Here is a 19,459-nt window from a genome sequence, read left to right as displayed (position 1 = left end):
AGGAGCACCTGGGCAGCTCAGTCGTTAAGAGTCTGCCTTCAGCTCAGGTCATGATCCCAGGCTCCTGGGATCGAGCCCAGCATTGGGCTCCCTGCTTGGCGGGAAGCCTGCTTTTCTCTCTCCCTCTCCCCCTGCTGGTGTTCCCTCTCACATGGTGTCCCTCTCTGTCAAATAAATAAATAAAATCTTTAAAAATAAATAAAGTAAAATAAAATATAAATAAATGAGAAAAAGAAACGTCTCTAAGTGTAGCTGAGCACTTAGGCTAACTCACAAATGCTTAGTTCTAAGCAACAGTCCAAGAGACTAAATAGCCAAAAGATATGATCAACACAGTTATTTTATCCAAACCTACGAGGCTGTGAATTCCAGGAGTACAGAGACATGTTTTGCTCACCCATCCTCAACTGCACCAAGCCCAGGCTAGGAAATGTGTCTAATGGACACATACCTGCAGCCCTCTCTCTTCCAAAGTCTTCTGTGCAGATGAACATAATAGCTGGATGGTGTTAACTTTTTCAGAAGTTTCCTTACACTTAATGGGGCCCACCTAATGACAAAAAGCCATGAAAGCCTGAGACCAAGTGATCGCCACAGTTTTGACATCGCCTTTGGCTCTGACAGCACGGTTCCAGTGATAGTGTCCGTTCTGCAGGAGGGGTTCGGGAAAGTTCTGCTGCCTCAGGAGTGTGTGTTTGTCAACCTGCAGGGATGGTAGCTGTGATTTTCGGCTAAAACTGTGTGATATTCTTGGCTATTTCATTGCTAGTGGCAACGCATCTTCCAGCCATTGGCACATGCTGGCAAGTGTTTGCTGTTTAAATTCTACTGCACTCAGTCTTTTACTTTCAGACACTGTTCCAGAAAGCAACAGATCCAGATTAACATTTGAGACCATCCGCTAACACAGCGAGCTAATTAGTTATCCTATTGAATGCCTCAGGGCATGTATCATACAGGGGGAAATCACAGAGAGCAAACCCTTAATTAGACAAAACTAATTTCTTAGTTTCACAAAAGATGCAAGGTAAACTGGATCTTTTGCATACAAGTCCTGTCTGTAGAGGAGGCCAGGATCTCCTCACGCCGTATTCAAGAGGCAGCCCCAACACAAATGCTGCCTTTTCCATCACGTGTCTGCGATGGGGAGAGACGTAATTTTAATAGACTAGCACTAGTTCCATTTTGGAGTCCATGGAGTTGAGTCCGTGTTTCCGTATACGGAGAGGGCAGGGGATTCACAGGACTTCCGGAGGGATCTCCACCATAAGCCTGTTTTGCAGATGAAGAATGATTATGGGGTTTTTTTTTTTGTTTGGTGTTTTTGGCAGCGGTGAACATTTTACAGGAACACTATGGCAACTTTAGAGTTTTACACCCGCAGCAGGCTAATCTTCATTTATTAGTATCTACAGGATTTAAGGTCATGAGAGGAAAAGACTGGTTGCTGCGAAGAATATTGCCAGAAAGATTATTTACATAGTCAACATTTGATAAAGCTTCTTTTATGTTCAGCAAGGAGGGATCGGTTTTCTCTGGAGGGAACAAGCAGGCCAGTATTCTTGACCAAACACCACATCCCATACTGGTGGCAGCAAACAGCAGCCCTGTGTACGGAGGCTTCCAACCGCCATAGCCAGGCTGCAAGGGGAGCAGGCAAGAATAAATTAATCTTCCAAGTGGGGTTTCTGAAACCTCTGGAAAAAAACATTTACATTTCAAATCAAAACATTTCATTTCTGAGGAGAGCTGTCTACCAAAATGAGCACTTCCACTCCCTGGCTGACAGGCCAGCCGAAATGTTATTTTATGAATGTGCTAAAAGCAGTAGTGAGGATTTATTTCATTGCCCATGTTAATCAGTTGTCCTTCGGTCTTACACATCTATAAATAATAGCGCATTGCTGAACACATCTTAATTTCAGGGAGTTTAGCTTTTATATGGCCTAGAGGATAGGAGTGGGGAGAGATCACAAACTTTATGTCCTCATCCAACCTATCGCGGGGTAGTAGATATGTGAGGGAGAAACTCAAATCAGTTTGGCCTCGAGTACTTCTGAGACTCCTCAACTTCACCAAAGATGAACAGGATCGTGTTAAGGGCCTCTGAGCTCAGAGAAGATTCTTGTTATAAACAGAACAGTGTGGCAGGAATTGTCAGCCATAGCCAATGCTGAACTTCAGTCCTCGACTCTGCCGCCAACACAGATGTATGCCACCATGAACAAGTCTCTGCCTTGCTCTGGATTTTCAAAATTCTTTAGAGTCTCTGAAGATCTGCTGCAGAGTAAATATTTACTTTGGCTTTACCCGTACTCACCAGCATGTCCCGCCATCCTTCTCCCATCTGTCCATCCATCCTTCTGAATTACTTTTTTAATCATGGTAAAATATACTTAACATAAAACTTACTATTCCAACCATTTTTAAGTGTACAGTTCAGTGCCACTAAGTACACCTAGTGTTGAGCAACTATCACTACTATGCATTTTCATAACTTTTTAATCATTTCGAATAGAGGCTCTACTTTATTGCTTAACGGTGAAATAATAACTCTCCTTTCCCAGCCCCTGATAAACTCTATTCTATCCTTTGTCTCTGTGAATGTATCTATTGCAGTTACCTCATATAAGAGGAATCAAACATTTGCCCTTTTGTGTCTGCATAATGTTTTCACTTAGCGTCAATCTTTGATGTGTCTGAATTTCATTCCTTATTGTGGCTGAGTAATATTCCATTGCATGGATATGCCACCTGTTGCTTATCCCTTCATCTGCAGAACGACACTTGAGTTGTTTCCACCCTCTGGCTATTGTAAATAGGGATACAATGAACACTGGTGTACAAATATGTTTTAGTCCCTGCTTTCAGTTCATTTGATTATATACCTAAATAAAATTATAGGATCATAGTGTAATTCTCTTATCTTTTTGAGGAACAGCGAAACTGTTTTCCATAGAGGCTGCATCATTTTACATTCCCATCAACAATGCATGAGGGTTCCAATTTCTCCACATCTTCACCAAGATTTCTTATTTTCCATTTTTTGCATAACTGTCCTGATGATGGGAAGTGAGAACTCATTGTGGTTTTGAATTGCATTTTTCTAATGACTAAAGATGTTGAACATCTTTTATGTGCCTACTGGCTATATATCTTCATTCAAGAAATATCTAGTCAAGTCTTTTGCCTAATTTCTAGCTGGTTTGTTTGGGGATTTCTGCTGTTGAGTTGTAGTAATTATTTATATATTCTAGCTATTAACCCCTTATCAGATCTATAATTTGCTAATACTTTGCTCATTGAGTTGTCTTTTCAACCCTTGAGAGTGTCGTTTGATGCATAAAAGTTTTAAATTTTGATGTAGTCCAATTTACCTACTTTTTTAAATTGCCTGTGCTTTTGGTGTCATATCCAAGAAATTATTGCCAATCTAACATGAAATTTTCCTGTTTTAGTTTTAGTTTTTAGAGTTTTAGTTTTTAGTTAGAGTTTTAATTTTAGCTCTTACATTTAAGTCTTTACATTTAGGCCTAATTTTTGAGTTAATTTTTTAATACATCCTATTTTCATTCTTCCTTTTACCTTAAAAATACTTACTGAGGTCCTACTATATACCATGCATTGAATGGGATACAGGAAGGAAGAAAATGAAATCTTTTCATTCCCTCAAGGAGCTTACATTCTAGTGACAGACAGACAATGGGCATCTAATCAAATATACAAATAAGATAAAAATGAAATCATTTCAGATAATGATTAGTGGTATGAAGGGAAACCTGGGTATTGGGATAGTGATTTCACCTGGGACAGTGTGGCAGTAACTCCGGCAAGGGTGGTCACAGAGGTTTCTGACTAGAGGTGAAGGCAGCCATGTTAAGATCTAGGAGAAGAGATGTGGGAGAAGCGCTCCAGGCAAAGGGAAAAGGACCTGAGACAGGGTGAAGATGAGCATTTTTGTGGGACTGAGAGGGGATGGTGGGATTAACTGAGATGAACTGTTGGGAGAATAATCAGCACTGAGGTGAGCAGCAAGGCAGGAACAGAGTGGCATTGGAGGCCATGGTCTTGTCATTGCAATGGGAAGCCCCAAGAGAGCATTTAAGCAAGTAATGATATGAACAAATTTATACTGGAGGGAAGTTATCACTCTGGCCTGTATGGAAATTGCCTTAAAGGGGAGAGAGTAGAGCAAACGTGGAAACAGACTTTTGGAGGCTGGAGTCAGGATGACTGAGACTTGGGTGTGGTGGAACAGGAGGTGATAAGTGGTCATATTGGGGATTGACTTTGGAGGTAGATCTGACAAATTTGCTGGTGGATTAGAGAAGGGAAAAAGGAATCAAGAGGACTCCTAGGTTTCTCCCTGAGTGACTGGGTGTCACTGCTGTGATGAGAAAAATGGGAGGCAGGTGGAGTCAGTTCTGTCTTGATGTGAATTTTGAGATGCCGATATCCCCCCTCCCACCATTTTCATTAATTCGAGAAAGAACTGTCAAGCACTCTAACAGGCACTGGGCACGAAGAGTGGGCACAGCCCTGCCCTCATGGAGTTGCCTCACCTACCAGCTTTGCTCCCACACAAGTACTTATCCTAAGAAAACAAACCAAGAGACCCAAGAGAATGGAACCCAAACTCTGGCATATACCTTAATTTCATTTAGGCCCAGAAATTTGGACACAGGTTAGTCATTATGGTATCTTTTATTCTTCTGTCCCACTGGGATTAAGGAGACCCTGCTGGGGGTATACATTGCAAGAGGGTGTGCCATCTTTGCTGATTTTACTCACTAACAGGAGAAATTGAGCAAGTCCCTGAATTTATTTAGGAAGGTAGAAATAAAATCTTAGTTCATATTAAAAAGGAGTCACTTATTGTCCGCAGCCTGAAAGATGATGTCCTAATGAAGTCTTTTTGAATAAACTTTGAGTCCAAGCAAAATACTTTGTCTTTAAAGTGAAGGACAACCCGGTTCTATTTCCTTGGCAGCACCTGCTGTGCCTGGGACAGTGGTTTCTGCACAGAGACCCTCCCCTGGCCAAGGCTGCTGTCCAGTTCCAGTGGAGTTTGGTCAGTATTGCATTGTACCCGAAGTTCATTAGGTTTTGTACTTTGGGTAGAAGGCTACTGGCTTCTGAACATAAGGCAAAAGCAATGGCTTTTGAAAGCTTTGTGGGAAAGTGGAGTCACTTGATAAACTTCTGAGCTGGGGGACCAGCCAGCATGAAGCAAACAAGAAACAGGATTTTTAAAGATAGGACCATTCTCAAGTTTCTTACTGCCAAGTTAACTTAAATAACCTAGTAGCTTTAACAAACTATCTTTTCAAGGATATCCATGCTATCCTTTTTGCTTCCTATTTCAGGAAAGGGTCACCAAGCTTGCACCACGCCCTCAGTCAGAAGAGGATCTGTCTGCTCTGTTTGAAGCTTCAATGAAACTATATTAATTTTCATTCTCACTGAAAGAATTACCACTGGCCATCACAGTCCTAACAATAGAAGCCAAGCTAGCCAGAACGGTCTTTTCAACTCCACATAAAACATACCTGTTGCCAGTCTGGATGTGATACAAACATCCTGCAAAAGATTCCCTGTGCTCAAAGTCAAGCTACTTCCATAAAACGGTGGGAAAATGATCACTATGTCGGGCCTTGGGCTAGACTTTAAGGATCCATGTTCCTGCCCCAAACCCCACAGATTGCCACTGCTCTATTTACCAAGTGGGCAAAAACTCAGTATCTATCAAAAACATAAATGTACATGTCCTATGCCCAGTAACCCCAGTCTAGAAATTTATCCTCTAGAAATACTAGCACAAGCATGTTAAGAAGTAGGTCAAGGATGTTTCTGGCAGCACATTTCCTAATAAAAAATATGAAAGAACCTAAATAGTCACTAATAGTATAGAGATAAATCACAGTACATTAAATAATGGAATGCTATAGTGCTATCAGTAAGAATGAGATAAATCTATTGGAAAAATGCCTGTGATATACCACTAAACTGGAAAAAAGCAGAACAATTATATCTTTGCATGGTCTGACTTTTACTCACTAAATTATACATAAATATATGTCTAGAGAGACAGAAAAGGAGACATGTCAAAATATTAAAAATTATCACTGGAGAAATGGAATTTGGGGTACAGAGAATTGAAAAAATAGTCACTTTGTTTTGTACTTCCTGTTTTTATTTCATCAACATCTATATTGTTTGGCTATGTTACAACAGGCACATTTTCTGATTTTAAAAGAGCCAAAGAAATAAAGGGGCAGCAGAACAGAAAAATTATACCTCATTGTTTTAGGTCAGATTCATCTTAATTTATAAAAGTACTAGTAACTAATATTTAAGGATTAAAACAGACCCAAAGAGGTAAAATATTAAAGACTGATCCTCAAATAAATTGTTCCTTTGAGAAAAACACTAACATCCTACATGGTAATTCCCTCTTTGAAAAGATATGTTTGGTGCTCAGAATAAATTAATTCAAAAGCAAGCAGTGTTGCAGTTTATAGACTTCAGCCTTGCAAGTAGAATCTAAGGATGGTCGTCTGCCTGCTATCCCCAGCCTCCAGAAACTTCTACAGCTCACTTCTCCTCATAAAGGTTCCCACACTGATGTTTTTTGCCTGCACCAGCTTTGGCAATCTGGATCTCGGTGTACTTGGGATTTAGTCATGTTTTAAACTGAATTAAAGTTTTAATCGAATAAGTTATGTATATATAATAACATCAGGACTTTTAAAAATGCAAGAGAAGTGCATTACTTGCCTTCAGCCTGGCCAGGCCCACTTTATCTGTATAAAGTTATTTCCTTAAGATCTTTTAAATAACACTGAGATAATGTTGATAGGTTTCTCTAACTAGAAACATAAAATATGGTCAGTACCAAAAACTGGTAATACAGATATAAACACAAAAAGAAAGTATTTGTTCATATTGTACCATCCAGAAGACAGCCACTGTTAAAAATTTGGTTTATGTTTATTATATGCATGAATGTATTTTTGACTTAGAAATGATATCATTAGGGTATAGTTTTAATTCCTACAGAACACTCAAATCATTTATACCAAGTGGCCAAAAGGCAAGCATAGGACAGTACCAACAGAATTTCAGTTATACCTTGCAGACCATAACTAGCTAAAATTCCCTCCAGCGTTTCATGAGTATCATGGGTTTTGAAAGCAGAAGCTGTGTGACTGAAAGTACAGCTAAACTCTCTGGTCATCTGAGATCCTTCAGGAAACTTGAGTAAAAGTTGTTAAGGTCTCAAAACAGCTTTGGCCCAGTAAAAACATGTATGCGTCTCTCCATCAACCCACCCTCCCAAAAAAGTCCAGTCAAGATCTAGAACCCTTACATTCTACAAGGTGATCACTAGAATGACATTAGGTTAGGGGTCAAGGGCTGTGGGCTCCACTCTAGTCCCTTGGTCTGTCTTGAGTTTTACTCAAGAGACCAAGGCCTCTTCCAGCTTGAAGATGCTATGCCTAGATTTTATGTATCCCATAGTCCTTACTGTGTGATTTTTAGTTTGGGAAATGTAAAATAATTTGAGACACAAAGATGCATTCTCGATCTCAAATGTTCGATGCCTTTACTACCAGTAGCCAGATGTCTAAATGTGACTCACCAGGAGGAGTGTTTGGTATTCATACCGATGATGACTCTGTAGAGGAAGGATTTAAAGGTCAGGCATGAAGAAACAGATTTAGGAAGACTTCATGTTTTCTATCTTAATACCCATCATGTTGGTCCTTACAATTTCAGAATATGGAAAAGAGGTGCTTCTTGACTAACCAGCTATTAAAAGAGTGTGAGAGAAGAAATTCAGCCCATTTCTTTAAACCAAACACTTTGATATTTCTGAGACAACAAATATATTTTTCTAAGTCAAATCCTAGTTCTTATTACCGTTAAAAGATGAAAAAGTACTTAGGAGTTATAGCTCCATTTGTATGGATTAATTTATTTGCTACGGCAAGAAAAATTAGAATAATATTCAAAAGTGTATAATATCACTTTCACAAAAATACATTTGGTGGAATTTTCACTTAAAATACATGTGTATCCCTAACTTGTTTTATGATATAGAATACTGATTTGTTTCAAGCACATCAAGTTTATGATTTTTGTCAAGTGCCACAATAAACAGCCTATTCGTTTTGTAGTCCTCTCACTTCTCCGCGCACCAGGACGGCTGTGCTGGGCTTGGCATTTCTGCATAGCTGTGGACACAGCTGTGGGGTGTTTTCCAGTGGTCAGTGAAGTCAGTCTACTTTTGTAAAATACAGACAAGTACAGTATCAAAATAGAAAGCAAAACTTGCTTTCCTGGCCTTTTAACCCTGAGAAAGATTAATGGTTGTTTGGATTAGAAACTGTACACTAATGAGGGACTGTTGCCTCCAGGGAGTGGGTCTGAGAAAGGGGACTGTTCACCTCTGGGTCAACACTGCACATACTGCCCTGTCTCTGATGACCAGCAACCCCAAGCCGAGACAGCTGCCCAGGCCCTCCATCAAAACGCCTGACCCTCAGGGAGCTGTAGCGGAGGCTGGCCCACATCCCCGCCATCACCATCACAATGGTGACAAACCAGACAAACCCTGGTCTGCCCAGGGTAGTCTCCAGGGATGAGCTGCAGTTTGAATGGGCAGAAATTGCTTCTTGAAGCCCTACGTTCAATTACCAGCAGCTGGGGGTGGGAGGGTCTAGTTTCTGTTGCTATTATTCCACTGTCTTTCCAACTACCCCACAACTCTTAGAATAAATGCATACCCCCTGCAAGTTGCAGTAACTGTTCGTGATTTTTGTCCCATGTGAAATCCCTCATGAAGCTCCGTGCAGAACGGCCAACTTTAAAGTAACCCTACTTCATTCTTTCTGGCTTTAAGTACTGGCTTTTTAATTTGGGTATTTTTAATTGGTTTTCCAATTTATAAAATTGGAAGACTGATTAAAATAATCATGAGCGAAAAAGAGAAAATAACTACCATCATGCCATTCCCCAAACACAGCTGCTATCATTTGATATACTTCCTTTCCATCTTTTTCATTTGGGTGGTGTAATTTCCAGCTCATTTGCCTTAAGGCATGACATTTTAAGTACTTTCTACGTTGCTACATAATCTTCATAATTATTCTTTTTAAAGGTACACAATGTTTTCTTGAATAGAAATTTAAACACATCCTTGTTATAGGGCATCGACTGCTTCCAAATTTTGACCCCTACTAGTGACATAGCAATGAATAATGTGTATATGGCTTTTTAAAAAAATCATATTCTAAATTAACTTAAGTTAACCCCAAATTGAATTTTTATATTAAAAGTATGGACATTTTTATGACTTTTGATTCATACTACCAACTTGCTTATACTCCACTATTGTCTTATCTTTGTGTCCCCTCTCCTTTAATCCTCTCTTCAAAATACATAGTATAAGCCAGTAAGAAATGAAACTGAATTCACATGGATGACCAGGGCTAGGCTATTTGTGCAGACCTGCAAGAGTCACCTGTGGTTTTTTTCTTTTATATCAGTGTATCTTAACAGTTCACATGAACACAGATTAAAATTTTCAAATAAAATTATGAGACTTTAGTGTTACTTAATTCAAACTGTAGATCACCAACACCACTTTTATCACTTTTTTTCCTTCTGGAACCTTCCACACGACCCTAAACCCGTGGGCTTGTGTTATTCATTGCCCCCCGTTTTCCTGGCCAAAAACAAACAAAAACCCACAGGGACATTATAAATATCCTTTTCTATAAGGCTGTTCTAGAACCATCCAGGCCTATGTGCAAGAAGTGCTGCACTGGGAGAATATAACCAACAACCATCTCCACCAAGATCCCTCCCACGGGTCTAAGTTGCCCCTTTAATCAAAAAGCTCTCAGATCTTTGCAATTATCCACATTGGTCCCATGTGGCTTTGGCAAAATTTACCGGAGACCAACGTGAACCATATACCAAGCATTACATCGGAGAAAAGAATGTTTGTGAGGCAACATACAAACGGAAAGAGGTCCAAAGAGTACCACCAGCCTGGAGTGGCCACCTGAGTAAAGACAGGCTAATTTTCATTCATTTTCTACATCTCCTTTAACTCCTATATACTCAGTACACAGCTCAGCACCTTAACAAAATATTTTCCCAAAGGAGGAAGGAGATCATGTATTTGGGAAGAGGAAGATTGGGGTTCTGCAGGTAGCGGTGATGAGGGGGCGGCAAGGAAATGATTACAGGAACATGACATTTAGGGTTTTTTTAGTAATATTTAACCCAACTAGGGTCACTTTATAAATATAAATATCAACTCTTAGGAAATGTGGAGGCCAATTTACTAGGGTATATACTACAGCTGGCAACAATAATAAACTAAAAACAGTAACAGTTTCATTATAACAGTTTCAAATAAGAGTCATTTACTGGGTCCTCAACCTGTGCAGTCTCTCAATCAAGGAGTTGCCCACTATGACAGAGGCATTACTGTGTCCTTTTTGCACAAATGAGGAAATGAAGTTTAAAACAGAACAAAAAAAAAATAACCAAAACAAACAAAAACCAACTTCACACAGCTAGTAAGGGATAGGACTAGCACTCAATCCCAAGGTCATCCTGACCCTGCATTCCCAGCCACCAAACTCCCTACCTTCCAAGTGCCTTCTGTTGTCTGAGAGCTTCTTGAATTGCATTTAAACACTGTACACCCCTGTGTACAACGCAATACCTTGAACACAGTAGGGGACCCATAAGCATTTGCAGAATAGAGGATCTTATTTCATTAAAAGATGAAAAAGGAGGGACGCCTGGGTGGCTCAGTTGGTTGGACAACGGCCTTTGGCTCAGGTCATGATCCCGGAGTCCCAGGATCGAGTCCCGCATCAGGCTCCCAGCTCCACGGGGAGTCTGCTTCGCTCTCTGACCTTATCCTCGCTCATGCTCTCTCTCACTGTCTCTCTCAAATAAATAAATAAAATCTTAAAAAAAAAAAAAAAAGGTGAAAAGGAGAAGAAAAACAAAAGAAAGTCCTGCAAACCTTTGACACGTCAGAGAAAAGTGGAGCTGGCCATGCTGGAGGTCACACAGAAGGGTACTGGGGGTGAATCCCAGCCCTGCTTCTTACTGAGTAACCTAGGGTAAAAACTTAGATTTTCTGAGCACAAACAACCTCATAAGGTTGTTATAAACATCAATAGGAGGTAATGCATGGGAAATGTCTACAACAGTGGCTGGCCTTGCTCAGTAAATGTTACTTCTCTTCCCTTTCCTGAATGCTAGATCCACAGGAAGACTTTCACCCCAGCAGCTGACTAGCAGATGACTACAGTGACATCAGCTGTACACTAAGGGCTTCCAAACTTCCCTCAGAACAAGAAGTACCTGGGATGCTAGTTAAAGATATAGGTCAGTCCTTTCCTCCTACCCTGGAGAAATTCAAATCCTGTCAACCTGGGTTGGAACCCAGGAGGCAGCTGTTAAGTCAATTTGGTTTAGGAAAGTTAAACAGCACCTGGGCCTGTCTGGTGGCTTCTTGGCATAGATGGTGGTAGAAACAGAGCAGTAGTCTCATCCTTCAACGTGCATCAGAAGCTTCTGGAGAGCTTAGTAAAATACAGGTTGCTGGGCCTGGTCCCCAGGGTTTCTGATTCATTAAATCCAGGTGGGAAGTGAGAATCTGCATTTCTAACTGGTTCACAGGTGATGCTGCTGATCAAGGAACCACACCTTGAGTGGATGGCAATTTTCTCACATTTCAAACTTACCTGGCTCAGATTTCAGCTGGAATTAGTTCTACATCGCATGTGGTAAGGCAATGAGCCCCTGAGGAGGGTCAGGACAACACCAGAAACTTACCGCAGGACTCCTCCACCAGACTGGGAGACCACGGCCTGAGCGCTGTCCTGCCTCTTCCCCACCATGACTGGCTTGCCCTGCAAGCTCCTGCTTCGCATATCCACCTTATTTTCAGGCTAAGACCTTTCATGGATGTGCCCATCAAAACCTGAACAGAAAGAAGATGCTTGCTTACGACTCTAGCCTTGATAGTAATTGCTTCAACCTCCAGGAGACTATTAAAAAGTACATGAAGTAACTGTACACCAAGTTTCATTTCAGTATAATTGGTAGAAAGAATATAAGACTCCCAGCTATGAGGTTTCCAGACTGATAAAACCACTCTAATTTGTTTAAATAAGAAAGTATCTGGGTGCCTGGGTAGCTCAGTCTATTAAGCGTTTGCCTTTGGCTCAGGTCATGATCCCAGGGGCCCCCGCTCAGTGGGGAACCTGCTTCTCCCTCTCCCTCTGCCCCTGCTTGTGCTCTCTTGCCCTCTCTGAAAAATAAATAAATAAAATCTTAGAAAGAGAAAGAGAGAGAGGAAGGGAGAGAAAGACAAGACAGACTAGGGGTGCCTGAGTAGCTCAGTCAGTTAAGTGTCCAACTCTGGATCTCAGCTCAAGTCCTGATCGCTGGGCCTTGAGTTCAAGCCCCATACCGGGAGCCCACCTAAAATAAAAAAAGAAAATGAAAATCCTCCTTGTTATATTTCTATTTTTAAAGGTATGTTGTGGAAAGTTTCCAATTTAACGTGAAAAGGGATGTAGAAAGATTGAATACAAACTGAGAAGTGCTTGTAATTATTGGTAAAGTAGGTCCTTGGATATAAATCAAACTAACTGTGCTTCAAGAGCAAAAGTGCCACGGTGAACAAAAAGGACAGCTACTTATATGTAATTAGAAAAAGGCAACGCAGTGGTCGTGCTGCTCACTCACAGGCACCACAGGGCTCCCTGTTCTGGCTCTTGTCCTTGACATCCGGCATTAGTTATCTACCACATACCCTTGTTAACCTTAGAAAATAAAACTGCCTGTTATTTTACTAGCAAAACGTGGTCTTATTTTGAAACAGCAGCGAACTGCGATCCAGAGTAAGCACGCTACGGCGAAACCATAGGAGAACACCCGGATCAAAGGAGAGAGGAGGGCAGTTGGAAGGGCTGATATAAACAAAAAGCCCATTGGCCTAAACTGGGAGTTTAAAGGATAGCGGCTTCTCATTGGCTGCATTGTGTCTCTTTCTCATTGGCTGGGCCGTTGCCGAGGCAGGAGGAAAGCCTCTCCTCCTTCAGCTGGGCTAGAAATGTTTATCCCAAGGTGCGGCTCTTCCTATTGGGTCTGCAATTGACAACAGTGGTAGGGCCCAAGAGCGCCCCCTGCTGGCCTCCAACTCCATTCTAAATGAGATATTCTTTCGTTAATTTTCACGGCCTTGATAAAGGGTTTTAGATGATCTCACCAAAAATGAGCACAGGCAGGGAGGACTGGTACCGTCATGTTACTGAACCACCAAAATATATAGATTTAAAACGTTTGATTTAAAATTGAGTAGAAAAAGATATTCCCTAACTTTGTGGAGAGAGAGAGATGGAGCACCTCCCAAACTTTCATTGATTCCACCCTATTCTCCTGTCTGGCCAATAGCAGGGTATTATCTTTGTTAGCCTGGATTCCCCCACCTTTCTTGGGTAGCCTCAGTTACCCAGTATGATGTACTGAATTGTTTCCCCCAAATTCATATGTTAAAGCCCTAACTCCCTCCACATGGGACTGTATTTGAAGGTAGGGTCTATAAAAAGGTATAAGGTTAAAGGGGGTCATATCTGTGGACCTTAATCCAATCTGACTGGTGTCCTTCTAAGAAAAGGAAATTTGAACACAAAAGAAACACAGAGATGCATACACACAAAAGAAAGACCATGTGAGGACACAGTGAGAAGGTGGGCCAAGGAGAGAGGCCTCTGGAGAAACCAAACCTGCTGACACCTGATCTTGGACCCCTGGCCTCCAGAACTGTGAGGAAATAAAATTCTGTGTTTCAAGCTGCCCAGTCTGTGAATTTTGTTAGGGTAACCCTAGTAACCTAGGATTTGCTGGCAAATGACAGAGTCTTGAAGGATTTACATCAGAAAGGGCTAAGAGCCACTAGCAGAAAATAAAGTAGTAAATCCAGAGGAAAGAAAGAGAAGAAAAGACTTGAGGCAGCAACATGAGTGTAAAGAGATTCTTAGGTGAGGTGAGCAGAGAGGAAGAGATGAGGGGCAGCCAAGAAGCAGGCACTGGAAGATAAATAGGGAGAGAGCAGTTTGGTTTTGTTCTTAAACTTTGTCTCTGTATTATAAATGGAATCCCCTTTGGAGTGTCTTAGGAGACAGCAATAATGACATAGATTGTTTTAAAATTTTTTCTGCAGGTCAGACTTGTGCTGTGATGCTTTTGCAAAATGCAACACCAAACCAAGCCTGATTCAAACAATGGAGAGTTTAGGTTATAATTTTCAATAAGTACAGCAAGAGCAGTGATCAAAAAAAAAAAAAAAAATGGGAAAGCCTTCATGAAAGAAGTGATTCCTGTGTTGAACCATGAAGGAAAGATGGAGTTAGATAGGAGGTAGGACATTCCAGGGACAATGAACAGCAGGAACAATAACAAGAGAGTTTTCAAGAGCAAGAGGTGGCAAGTTGAGGCTGGAGAAGTAAATGTGGCCCAATCCTGGTGCTTTGCTGGAACTTGGAACATACCCAGAAAGGTGGTAGAAACCATCAAGGATGAGCTGGGGTGTCAGAGACAGAACTGTATTATAGATTGGTCACTTGGACATATGATAACAATTGATTCTATGAAACAATTATAGAATGACAAAAAAAAGATCATTATAAATAAGCTTATATTTGTTTCATCTTTCTCTGTATTTTTAATTTTTAAAATTTTTTTAAAGATCTTTTATTTGACAGAGAAAGAGAGAGACAGTGAGAGAGGGAACACAAGCAACGGCGAGAGGGAGTAGGAGAACCAGGCTTCCTGCTGAGCAGGGAGCCCAATGTAGGGCTGGATCCCAGGACCCTGGGATCATGACCTGAGCCAAAGACAGATGGTTAACAACTGAGCCACCCAGGTGCCCTCTCTGTATTTTTAAATTTTTATTTGGAAATAATTGTAGATTCAGATGCAACTGAAAGAAAGAACACAGAGAGAGATCCCGTACATCTTCACACAGTTTCCTCCCATGGTAACACCTTGCACAACTGTAGTGTAATATCACAGAAATTGACACTGATACACTGCTTCTGCCTTATTCGGTTTCACAATTTTACATGAACTCATTTGTGTGTGTACTCAGTTCTGTCACATTTTGTCACATGCACAGATTCATATGGCATCACTACAGCCCAAATACGGAACAATTCCATCACAAGGATGCCCTGTGCTACCCATCTAAAGCCAGAGCCACTTCTCTCCCTCCCCAATCCTTGGCAACTACTAATCTCTTTTCTATTTCTATAACTTTGTACATTTTAAGCACAAAACCTTTTGAGATTGGCTTTTTTCCCCCACTCATCATAATTCTCCTGAGATTGATTTAGGCTATTGAGTGCACTAATAGTTCCTTCTTTATTCCATGATGTGGATGTGCCACAGTTAACCATTCAACTGCCAAAGGACATTTTGACTGTTTACAGCTTGGGGCTATTACAAATAAGGCTGCTATGAAAGATTGTATACAGGTTTCTGGATGAGCATAAGTTTTCATTTCTCTGGGTTAAATGTCCAAGAATGCCATATGGTTTTGTTTAGTTATGTAAGAAACTGCCAAACTGTTTCAGGGGGCTGCACCATTTTACATTCCCACCAGAAACGTGTGAGTTTCTCCACATCCCACCAGCATTTGCTGTTACCACTGTTTTTTATTTTAGCTGTTCTGGGAGGCATGTAGTGAGCTCCCATTGCCGTTTTTCATTTGCATTTCTCTAATGGCTAATGATGTTGAACATCTTTTCAAGTGCTGATTTGCCATCTGTATATCCTCTTTGCTAAAATGTCTGTTCATGTCTTTTGCCTATTTTCTAATTAGATTATTTTTTTACTGTCGAGTTTTGAAAATTCTTGTATATGCCAGCTATAAATCCTTTGACAAATATGTGGTTTGCAAATGTTTTCTCGCAGTCCACTGTTTGTCTTTTCATCTTTTTTAAAAATAAACTATTTTTTAAGATTATATTTATTTATTTGACACAGATAGAGAGAGACAGCAAGAGAGGGAATACAAGCAGAGGGAGTGGGAGAGGGAGAAGCAGGCTTCCCACTGAGCAGGGAGCCTGATGCTAGACTCCATCCCAGGACCCTGGGATCTTGACCTGACCCAAAGGTAGACACTTAATGACTGAGCCACCCAGGCGCCCCAGTCTTTTCATCTAATTACAGAGTGCCTTTTCACAGAGCAAAAAGTTTTTATTTGAGAGGTCCAATGTATCATTTTTTCCCCTATCTTGCTTTGGTGTCAAGTTAAGAACTCTGATTAGCCATAGAGGTCTAAATTTTTTCCTAAAAGTTTTAATTTTACATTTAAGTCCATGGTCCATTTTGTGTTAATTTTTTTTTTTTGAGAGAGAGAGAGATTGAGAGTGCGCTCAGGGGTGGAGGCCAGGGAGGGGGACAGAGGGAGAGAGAGAATCTTAAGAAGGCTCCAAGTCCAGTGCAGAGTCTAATGCACGTGATCTCATGACCCTAAGATCATGACCTGAGCTGAAATCAATAGTCAGACACTCAACTGAGCCACCCAGGGTCCCCTGCACTTATTTAGATCAACATTTCATTTCATTGGCATTCGTAATTTTTAGGACAGTTCATAGGCATGTTTTGTTACATTTTTTTGTTTTGTCAGTTTTATACCTAAGTATTTTGTTTTCTTTGCAGCAATTATACGTGATTTTTTTTTAAACTTCTGTTTCCACATGTTCGTTGTTAGTATACAGAACTGTGATTTTTGCACATCTATATTATATGCTGCAACATTGCTGATTCCTTAAGAATCATAGGCAATTGGGGCACCTGGGTGGCTCAGTGGGTTAAAGCCTCTGCCTTCGGCTCAGGTCATGATCCCGGGGTCCTGGGATCTAAGCCCCGTATCGGGCTCTCTACTCAGCAAGGAGCCTGCTTCCTCCTCTCTCTCTGCCTGCCTTTCTGCCTCCTTGTGATCTCTGTCTGAAAAAAAAAAAAAAAGAATCATAGGCAATTATGCCATCTGCAAACAGGGACAGTTTGATTTCCTCATTTCTAATATGTACACTTTTTATTTGCTTTTTTTTTTAAGATTATTTATTTATTTGACAGAGAGAGATCACAAGTAGGCAGAGAGGCAGGCAGAGAGAGAGGAGGAAGCAGGTTCCCTGCTGCACAGAGAGCCCGATGTGGGGCTCGATCCCAGGACTCTGGGATCATGACTTGAGCTGAAGGCCAAGGCTTTAACCCACTGAGCCACCCAGGTGCCCCTTATTTGCTTTTCTAGACTTTTTTTTTTTTTAAGATTTTATTTATTTATTTGACAGAGAGAAATCACAAGTAGATGGAGAGGCAGACAGAGAGAGACAGAGGGAAGCAGGCTCCCCGCTGAGCAGAGAGCCCGATGCGGGACTCGATCCCAGCACCCTGGATCATGACCTGAGCCGAAGGCAGTGGCCTAAACCACTGAGCCACCCAGGCGCCCCTGCTTTTCTAGACTTATTGCACTTGCTAGAACTTCCAGCAAGAACTTACCAAGCTATGTTGGGTAAGAGCAGGGAGAGCAAATATCCTGGCCTTGTTCCTGATCCTAGGGGGAAAGCATCCAGACTATAACTATAAGGTTAGCTGTACAGTTTTACAGGTGCTCTTTATGAACTAAAAGAATCGGTGTCATCTTTTGAAAATAAGATAAAAAACATATCTAAGTGTTTTTTTTTTTTTAAGATTTTATTTATTTATTTGACAGAGAGTAATCACAAGTAGGCAGAGAGAGAGAGGGGAAAGCAAGCTCCCTGCCGAGCAGAGAGCCCAATGCGGGGCTCGATGCCAGGACCCTGAGATTATGACCTAAGCCGAAGGCAGAGGCTTAACCCATGAAGCCACCTAGGTGCCCCCATGTCTAAGTTTATGCTTAGATAGTTTATTGGAATTCATTTATTTTTATAATTAATAGACAAAGCAAGCTGTTCCATTTCCATTATAATCCTGTTAAGGTGATGTGCAGGTATTATAATTTCCAGTTTTCAGATAAACCTTTTAAGAATAGAGACTCCAAGAGGTAAGTTTGCCTAAACTTACATGCAAATTAATAAACTTACACTAAGTCCTAGGGAATCAGTTCAATAACATTTACTGTAAACCTAATACTGAGAGCATGGCTGAGCTCTTATGAGCCAGGCCCTATAAGTGCTTCAGGTGTGTTATGTCATTTAATTGCTCAAAACAGCCTACTGAGGTGGATATTGCTATTATCCCCATGTTATAGATGATAACATCAAGCCTCAGAGAGCTGTGTAAGTGACCAAGTGCTAGCAAGTGGTAGCAAGTAATTTGGACATAGACACAGATATCCCCCTTAACCACTCAGTGCAAAATCCTGTGTCAGGTTCTGGGGACACAAAAATGGATAGAAGAGAGACCCCTGCTTCTAAAGGAGCACATAATCCAGCAGGGGAAACAGATCAGCATATTTGCAGCGTGGTTCCTGAAGAAGCCGCAGCCCCCAGTCAGTAAATTATCTCAACAGTGTTAGAACAGATCAGTAACATTTGTTGATTGAATAGATAAATGGAAGGAAAGAAGGGAGAAAGAAAGGAAGGAAAGAAAAGGAAGAAAGTAGGAGGGACGGAAGGAGGAAGAGAGTCATCATTCTGGTTTCTTCAACAAATCTAACAGTTTGTATCTTATACAGAAGCTTCTAGTAGAAAGTACTTTCTACTTTCCACAAGTAGATATCCTTAAACCAGATCATCTACCTGCTTCAGACAGCCTGGTCTTTGCACAATTGTGCTGGTAACAGTGACTAAAAACTATCAAATATAAATATCATGGAATAATAGAACAGAACAAAATGGCAGGAGCTGTTCATCCAGAAAGAAAAGCAAATCCTTCACACACAGCTTTATGGAATAGACAGGTTCAGCCACAGCAGCTGCCCAAGGAAGGGACGCTTTCCTGTCTGAGAAACTTTGACCTCAGGCTCCCCAAACTCCCACCACCTCACAAGACCTCCAATACCTCCAACACCAAGCTTGCCTCTCCTTCTTCATACCACAGGTAATGTTTCCTGCAGGGCAGAGACTCCAGGAGACACACGGGCAAACACTCTCTTTTTGATACAGTGTCCTTTCTCCCTTCCCATTCCCTAATTCTCCTTCTCCTCCTTTCCAAACACTTTACATATTTTTCAATGTTGTTATTTTAACAAACTAATGAGCCATTATTACACCTTCCTCTTCACCCCAAACATATACAAAGCCCCCTTGGTTTGGGTCCACCACCCCCCACCTGGATCACCACAGTCACCTTCTTGATGGCTTCCCTGCCTCCATTTCTTTACCTCCAGCAATCCATTCTCCACACTGGGCCCAGGATGGTTTTTATA

General features: G+C 41.1%; 1 protein-coding gene and 1 long non-coding RNA gene across 5 annotated transcripts in view; one reads left to right on the top strand and one right to left on the bottom strand.

Annotated features, from left to right (window-relative positions):
• The window catches only part of ADHFE1 (alcohol dehydrogenase iron containing 1), a 40,240-nt gene extending 28,025 nt beyond the window's left edge, over window positions 1-12,215 (top strand). The window contains exon 14 of one of the 4 annotated variants that reach the window (XM_004772973.3): window positions 11,716-12,215. In XM_004772973.3, the coding sequence (XP_004773030.1) occupies window positions 11,716-11,826 (111 nt within the window). In that variant the 3' untranslated portion in view covers window positions 11,827-12,215. Of the gene's footprint in view, window positions 1-5,366; window positions 10,777-11,715 lie in introns of those variants that run through there. The other 3 variants (XM_013046095.2, XM_004772975.3, XM_004772974.3) reach the window with 3 other exon arrangements.
• LOC106003790 lies at window positions 332-12,983 on the bottom strand. The gene is made up of 3 exons (XR_001176486.2): window positions 12,790-12,983; window positions 11,872-12,019; window positions 332-1,641 (listed from the first exon to the last, which is right to left on the bottom strand). It is a non-coding gene; the product is annotated as an uncharacterized LOC106003790 (long non-coding RNA).
• Window positions 12,984-19,459: the final 6,476 nt, after the last annotated feature.

The sequence above is a fragment of the Mustela putorius genome, unplaced genomic scaffold (genome assembly GCF_011764305.1).
Source record: "Mustela putorius furo isolate JIRA1106 unplaced genomic scaffold, ASM1176430v1.1 tig00000151_pilon_pilon_pilon, whole genome shotgun sequence".
NCBI lineage: Eukaryota > Metazoa > Chordata > Mammalia > Carnivora > Mustelidae > Mustela > Mustela putorius.
The sequence above is the reverse complement of the archived record's forward strand: the minus strand, read 5'-3'. Positions and strand labels throughout refer to the sequence as shown.